This window comes from Xenopus laevis, chromosome 9_10L (genome assembly GCF_017654675.1).
Source record: "Xenopus laevis strain J_2021 chromosome 9_10L, Xenopus_laevis_v10.1, whole genome shotgun sequence".
In the NCBI taxonomy this organism is placed as follows: domain Eukaryota; kingdom Metazoa; phylum Chordata; class Amphibia; order Anura; family Pipidae; genus Xenopus; species Xenopus laevis.
The window spans coordinates 75,900,317-75,908,560 of NC_054387.1; the positions used below are offsets into that span (position 1 = coordinate 75,900,317).

At 39.0% G+C, this 8,244-nt stretch overlaps 1 protein-coding gene across 1 annotated transcript; it reads left to right on the forward strand.

Moving 5' to 3' along the window:
- Positions 1 to 422: 422 nt before the first annotated feature.
- Positions 423 to 8,000, forward strand: dcaf17.L (DDB1 and CUL4 associated factor 17 L homeolog). The gene is given in 6 exon segments (NM_001096802.1): positions 423 to 497; positions 1,688 to 1,969; positions 4,095 to 4,198; positions 4,593 to 4,683; positions 5,627 to 5,763; positions 6,422 to 8,000. Coding segments are annotated over 5 exon segments (654 nt in total). The 5' UTR covers positions 423 to 497; positions 1,688 to 1,792; the 3' UTR covers positions 6,567 to 8,000.
- Positions 8,001 to 8,244: the final 244 nt, after the last annotated feature.

The following is an 8,244-nucleotide window of genomic DNA, read 5'->3' on the forward strand; positions in this document are numbered from 1 at the left end:
GCTCTAGTGCACTAGCTGGTAATTAACCCGGTTGGCCCGTATAGCCCAAGATAGCGTTACATCAGGACAACGTTTTAGTGTAAAATCTAGGAAAACATGGCATAAAATCTAAAATTCACTTCACTGTAAATATCTGTAAGCTTTATTCTATTATTTCTCAATCTATGCCACTAGATGGTAGCAGAGATTTTGAGCCTCCAAGGAAGTGTACCAAATAAATTAAACTCGGGTTAGGCTGCTAACTAATAAGTATGTAAGCTGCTTGTTTGGAATAATCGCCAATTGGCTCATTTGCTATTGCTTTTGGGCTGTTTGTATTGCTTCACTGATCCTGCTTTAGCCCTAGATACGAGTATGCATCTCTGAAAGGTTTGTCCCACTAAGGCATCCATAGAGGGAGCATGTGACCAGCTAACCAGGAAGCCAGACTGGCTGTACAGAGCAGTGTAGCATGGAGAGACTGAGAAGATGAAGAGCTTGAAGTATATAGATTTCTTGTGAGTACTTATACACTGTAGGTGGGGGATATTGGGAACTGGACATTTGTGTAGCCTTTTATTTACCATATTACTGTTGCACAGACCCAATGGGATGTTACTGCTTGGTGTGTGCACTGGTTACACCACTTAGTCTGACTTTATTTACTTGCACATAATAAAGATGGACGGTAACAATTGTAACTAGATTTATTCACATGTCTGATTGGTTGCAATAAGTTACTTAAGACTTTATTTTCCATGACCCCGTTTATGTTTTGTTCACTGTGTAAGCCTGAATTAGGGGGAGACAACCTTTCTAGTAGGTAGTTTAATTACAGAACAAAGGATACCAGTGTTGTTCAGACTGCCTTTTAGCAGTCGGTAAACCATTTGGTGATCTGAATGAACAGGAAATTCTAGCTGCAATAGAACATAGCAGGTAGAGTTGGCTGGTGTATTCAGAGAGAGCCCTACACCCCTTGTTTAACATGAGGGAAGGAACATACATTTTTTTCATCATCAAAAATCACTTGAAATCACGAAGCCTGCCACCAGTAAGCCATGGTGCAGTCACCATAATAAACAACCCCAAGAAGTGGTGTTAGCTGTCTTTGCTTTAAGTGAAGTTATCATGTCAGGATATACCATAACAGGGAAAAAACACTTTTTACTGCAGTGTTTCACAAATTTTTGTTTATGTGTAGGAAAGGGGTGTGTACAGCCAAAAGGGTTTTCCTTTCTAATATATATATATATATATATATATATATATATATATATATATATATATATATATATATATATATATATATATATATATATATATTAGAATAGATATTATCTTTTATAACATAGTAGATACTTGCATCCTATTAGGGACTTTTCCATCACCTGTGGGGTATGCAGGGTAGGACAACTGATAAAGCTTTAGGACAAGTGGGTAGTCACAGGAATATATAATATGCCATTGTTATTTGTTTTTTCTTCTAGTTAGCTTCATTTTGTCCTGGATGCTTTGGAATGTTGGTCCTTTTATAAATACATACATATTAACCCTGTGACTGAACACATCAGCTAATGGAGCATAAATGAGTGTAAGGCCTGATGTACATTACTGTAAAGGATAATGAGCTCTCAAATATATTGAACTAAACACATTGAAGAACTTGCAAGTACTAAATATAAACCAGTATTTTTTTTCCTTATAGCTCAGTTGAAAAATAAATTCATTAAAATTCTTCATATCCAGTGGAATAAAAGAAAACTAAAGCTGAGATGTGCTCCTGCCATAGTAATTGACCATCAGAACTGAAATGAAGACAGAATTAACCCCTTCGCCAGATGGGCAGTTCAGAAGGGCGTCATCCAGAAGGAAAGCTGTCAACAATATCTGTTCCCTTGTGTGCAAGAGACCAATAGGCTATTTTCCAGATAGTGCTGGGGACATTTATAGGACTAATTTGGAAATTATAAGGAAGCTTGTGTGTAAGGTAATATCATTTGCAATTTAATAATATGTATGCATCATAAATAAAAATATTTTAGTGTGTCCCCAGAAACAGGTGAATTAGCTCACTAGTAGCCATGTGGGGTCTGGGTGCGCATGCAGGAGAAGAATCACAGCTTGAGGAGAAAAATCATTTCACAACAACACTCACAGATCCCCATATTAAACAGTTTATTAACTGTAACTCAAGAAATGCCATTTATTTGTTAGCATGTATGAAATGCAGAAAGCAATATGTACGTCAGACTGTTCTGTGCGTATATCAGACATTAAATGGAACAAGGTTACTAATGTCTCTGAACATTTTTCACTTTGTTCGAATTGTAAAATCAATCTCCTATCTCTAATAGGTATAGAATGGGTAGTGCTTGTCCCTATAGGAGGGAGGTAATCCCCTTACTCAATAGTAAAATGGAATTTTATGCTGAGGACTAGGCAACCCTCAGGTCTAAATTCTGATTTTGATGATCTTGCTAACATGAATAATTCTTCTATAAGTGAAGATACTTTTCCAAGCCTATTGTGGATCTCTTTTAACATTTCTTTAATTTACCTTCCTTGCAGCCTATGATTAAGTGCCCTGTGCACGAAATGCATAAGGCTACCTTGTTTCTCGTGTTTGTTTAATATAAAGTTTGCAGTTTCCTTTACTTTGCCTGTTCACAGGGCCGTATTTATATAGGCACCAGAGGGCCCTTGCCTGTACAATGAAATACAATTTTTCAAGAAAAAATTCAAATACCCCCAGCTGGTGAAGACTTCCTGAGTAAATTCAGTTGCAGAGCCAGGGGAAGGAGGCAACGTGTAGCTGGCTGGTATTGCCATATGTCACACCCATGTGCAAATTGCAGCCTCAGGGGTTTCTCTTAGGTCCGGTGCATAGGGTGGCACCGGATGAATTACAGCACTGTCTGTCCATGAGATCTGTGAGTTCTTACTGTACAGCTGTGACATGATATTGATATTTAGACTAAAAAACAAAATATTGTATATATCGATCTAAGGTAAATTACAGGTATGGGACCTGTTATTCAGAATGGTCGGGACCCAGGGTTTTCCAGATAATTGCTCTTTCTGTAATTGACACCAGAAATTAAACTTTTTTACATCTATCATAATATTGCCTTTGAAAGCAACTTATAACTTTGCCATAAAGTATTTGCACAATGCTTTTACATTACCTGTCTGGTGCCCCATGTTCCTGTATGAGGGGGCTGCCATATTTGTGCAGCAGGAGTCCGTTAGCATTAGAATCTCTAACTGACAGGTTGAGATGGGACAGTCAGATTGGCAAAACAGTCAGGCTTAGAAACTTCAATTAAAATTTGCTTACAAAAACAAACCTCTCAGCAAAAAACGAGCAACATGACCTATAGGTAACTTTTCATGTACATTCATGTATTAAAAAGTTGTTTTTTAGTGTCCGTATCACTTTAAGTCTAGGTTTCCGGATAATTGATCCCATACCTGTACCACCTTAAAGGAGAAGGAAACCCCCAGGGCGCTAAACCCCTCCCCCCCTCCCCTGTGCTGCCCCCCCTCCCTCCTCCCCCCTGGCCTACCTGTCCCCCTGGGCAAATGCCCCTAACTTTTTACTCACCCCTCTGCGCAGGTCCTGTCCACGGAGTACGCAGTCGCCATCTTCTCCCACGCGCGTCTTCTTCCTGCTCTGATCGGCGTTTTCTGGCACATGCGCAGTAGGAACAGGTACGGTACGGCTCTACTGCGCATGCGCCGAATGTCACGAAGTTTTCCGTGACATTCGGCGTGACATTTCCGTGACATTCGGCGCATGCGCAGTAGAGCCGTACCGGTACCTGTTCCTACTGCGCATGCGCCAGAAAACGCCGATCAGAGCAGGAAGAAGACGCGCGTGGGAGAAGATGGCGACTGCGTACTCCGTGGACAGGACCTGCGCAGAGGGGTGAGTAAAAAGTTAGGGGCATTTGCCCAGGGGGACAGGTAGGCCAGGGGGGAGGAGGGAGGGGGGGCAGCACAGGGGAAGGGGGGGAGGGGTTTAGCGCCCTGGGGGTTTCCTTCTCCTTTAATGAGCTATGAGCATAACACTGCTCTGATAATAATTTAAATGTAACTTCTTCCTTTCACAGAAAAACACTGTATTTCGAAGGGTCTGGACAAAACATTCCAAATTGGCTATTAATTATGCTAAAGGAAGAATATATTTTGATAATTTCCGTGGCTGCTTCAACAGGTAATTTGGGTTATTCTGTCTTTTGTCATAGAGATGCAATTCATTTTTCTCAAACACCAGATTCATATTGTGATTGTGATTGGAATTGTGATTTCCTGAGTAATCAGACACACATAACTTATGAAAGGACTTAACCCAACATGGGGAATATGTTGAAAAAGGCAAAATCTATTTTTACAGGCAACCTGAGACAAATACATGGAATTTATTTCTTGCTCATTCACTTATCAGTATCTGAAGATGAATGAAAGACCCCTTATCCAGAAAACTCCAGCTCCAAGCCTTTTGAATAATGAGTCCCATATCTGTATGAAGCACACTAAACACATTCTCCATTTATATACCAGTATAAATAAGTAATATTATTCATAGTTTATATTTTTTCTAATCACAGTACTGCAGCAGTACCACAACAGATGTATGAAATGCCCAGGTGTTCAAAGTTAGAAAAAATTGAAGATGCACTGTTGTGTGAATGCCCATTGGTAAGTTGCAATATATTTCCTCTACTGTTATTTCCATTAATAAAGGCATCTTTCCATAATACACTACTGAGGCACTTTGTACTTGTTTTCTCAAGTGTTATAATATCAAGAAAGCATTTAGCATTTTTAGTATACAGTGTACATTCATTCCCACTACATTCAACTTGAGTTCAAGTCTAAACTGTGAGTAAGGTTGCCACCCAACTGGTATTTCAACGGCCTATCCTATAAAATACCAGCTAGGGTCGAAGATGGTATTACAAATTTACTGACTGTACTTGCTATTAAATGTGTAAACTCTATTTGTCGGCCCCTGTTCCGCCAAATTTCGATACCTACCCCCTCTATTCTGCCCATTCCATATTTCAACCACTTTTTCCCCCAATTCTGCCTCCCCTTCGGCTTCCAGTGCCCCAGCTCTGCCTCTAATTTGTGTCATAGTCCCGGCCCCATCATGTCTTAGCCCACCCCTTCACAGCTCCACTCCCTTTTCTAAGGCATGAGCTGTTAAGGGGCCAGACAAAAGGTGGCAACCCTAACTGTTAGTGACTTACACAGAACACAGGGGTCTGGAATGATTTCTTATTTTTATTTTTTGTCTGTTATATAACGCCAGCATATTCACATCAGTCCCTACCCCAGGGGAACCTATAATATAAAGTTAGTATCTCTTTCTCGCTCTCTTCACATTTTCACAGGTCTTTTAATCACCTGGCTTTCTGATTTTTTTTCTGTTTTAATAGTCAGAACCAGCAGTGCAAAGAATAGCAAGAAACAGATACAACTTTTTAAAGGCAATTACTGTACATGTGTAGGCAATATGTTGCTTATAGCTGCATTTTCTTTAATTATACTGCATTTCATATATTTTATTATATGCATGTTAAATTATTAATATAAACATTCATTTCCAAGATTATACTCATGTTCATTTTTTTTTCAGGGAGAGTCTCTCCCACATCCTTCTGATTATACCTCGTCATTATTGGCTGTTACTGGTCAAAACTTTCTGCTTCGTATCTCGGCAGATACTGGAGCAATACTTGAAAAGATTTATCTTGGTTCATACAGAAAATTCAGGTACACTACACATATATTTGTAGTGCTTTAATATAGCTGACCTTGTGTCTGACTTCAGGAGAAGTCAGCTAATCGAAAGGAGATCTTCGGTAAATCTGGTATTTGTATTGGGGCACTCCTTTAGACAACCATATCTAGTTTGAATGTCTTATTTGTTTAGTATGGAATGTTTAAACCCCTCATTTACAACATTTACAATTGTTGCTGCATCATGTATATAGATGTTGCTTTGATGGCAAACGCTTCCTTTTCTTGACTGGTTTGCAGCATTTCCCATGAATCGGCAGAATTGTATATGTGAAGTAACATAGAATCAGTAGTGCAAATTGCAACTGTGCATTGGCAATAGTACTAACAAACCAATTTTATTGTAGAAACTGAGCCCTGTAGGGTACAAATAGAACCTTGAATTATATGCATCTTATATTTAGTAGTGCTGTTGTTTCAATGAATTAGGCATACCATAGGGCTTATTCATGAATACATGTAGTGAGTGAGGCTCTTACTGAGACCATACCGGAGAGGGGACAGAATGAATGGTCACAACAGGTTGTTTATATATTCTAAAATTATATAATATTTTAGAACAAAATCTGAACAAGGAAAATGTTTCTGTGTATGCGCCCCTTTTGAATACTGGTGTTTTTATTGTTAACAGGTATATTAATTGGGATGGTCCTCAAGAGACTTTAGTTCTTAAGTCGATTCAGACAAAATCTGCCACAATGATCCACGAGGTGAGTGCTTGTAAGCTGCCTATATGTTTACGGCATGACTTGTATCCTATTAGAAGCCAGTGTTAGTTTTATTGGCTTTGTATCTCTTTCATACAATTGTTTAAATATTTCTGTGATCTAATCACAGATGAGTCTGTCATGATTTATTCTGCTTTCTTCTTATTTAAAAAGAATTTAACACCTCTTTGTTAGACTTTATCAATGGTTTTACTGAACAAATATATGTAACGGATCTCTATGAAAACTGATCTCTGTTAAGACTGTGCTCTACTGGACTTTATTATTTGTTTGGATAGCACTGTCTGTAAAGGGAGTAGGAATCAGTAATTCTACTTTCTAGAATATACTATTCCGGAGTTTTCTCTTTACCCTGCAAGCAGTGGCGTAACCAGATGTTGCTGGGCCCCACAGCAAATTAATTTTAGGGCCCCCAACATATCCAGTGTTTGTCCTGTTTTACCAATATATGTTCAAATTGCTCATCAATGAGAGCCTCATGGGGCCCCCTGTACCTCCTGGACCCCCCTGCAGCCGCAGGGTCTGCTTCCTCTGTAGTTACGCCCCTGCCTGCAAGTAAAAATGCTTAGATTTGCTGTGTACATAAGTAGTGGTATATAAATAAAAATATACATACATAATTTTTTTCTCTTTTGTAAGTATTAGGGCAGGAGTTCCATCCAGACAATACCTCCTCACACCATGCTTAGAAGAAATGTAGAAAAAATTAACAACCCAGAGCTCACCCAGGTTGACTGTGACGAGGCCACAAAAACTATGTACAAAAGTTTGATAGCAATGAGGGATAGATTGATACAATACAAAGTATTCCACCAGCTCTACACAACCCCACTTAAACTAAAGGCAATGGGTAAAAAGGACAATTACACGTGCCCCAGGTGTGGTACCCCAGTAGCCAACTTTCTTCACATGATCTGGTCTTTCCCAGTAATAAACACCTACTGGTTGCAAGCAATGGCTTCTTTAGCAACCACCCTAGAATTCCCACAAATACTCCCATAATATGTCTCCTGGGTGTCGTGAAACACCTAGTGCCCACTACTTATGCAAGATTGAGATTTAGGGCACTGTTGTTCTATGCTAAAAAAAAGTGTAATTATGCACTGGATGGGACCCACCCCTCCCACAAAGGACTCTTGGATAAACTTAGTCAATTCTACGATACCCAAGATAAAGCTCAAGTATGAAGTGAGAGGCACAGCAGATGAATTTGAGAAGGTATGGAGTCTTTGGTGGGAAATGGGCCCGGGTGCGCAACCAAGAGATGTTATGCAACCTGATAATGCATCTTTTTTACTTTGTACCTGTAATGACTTCCAAGACTAATTCAACCTCAAAATAAGCTGAAACCTTTGAAAGTAAATCATCCAATACCAGTGACACATGTTTAACTGCGCACATGTTTATTGATCTAGTATTTTTTTTTGTTTTAATGTTTATTAAAACAAATAAAACATAACCTATAAAAAATTTAAAAAAAAAGAAATGTAGAATACATCTTGTTTTATGGAGGCAGGCCTGGAAAACTGACTCACATTACTCTGCCCTTTCTCCTTTCATATATATGAATATCTCCCCCCCTTAGTGTGTTAACCTAACTGTTTAGTATTACAGTAATGTCATTTAGAATACAAAATATTCTGTTGTGTAGCATGAAATGAAGAAAAGTTCAAGCAAAATGCAAACTGAGGTGCAAATGTGCCTCTACCAGTTGGTCCCTCTTCTT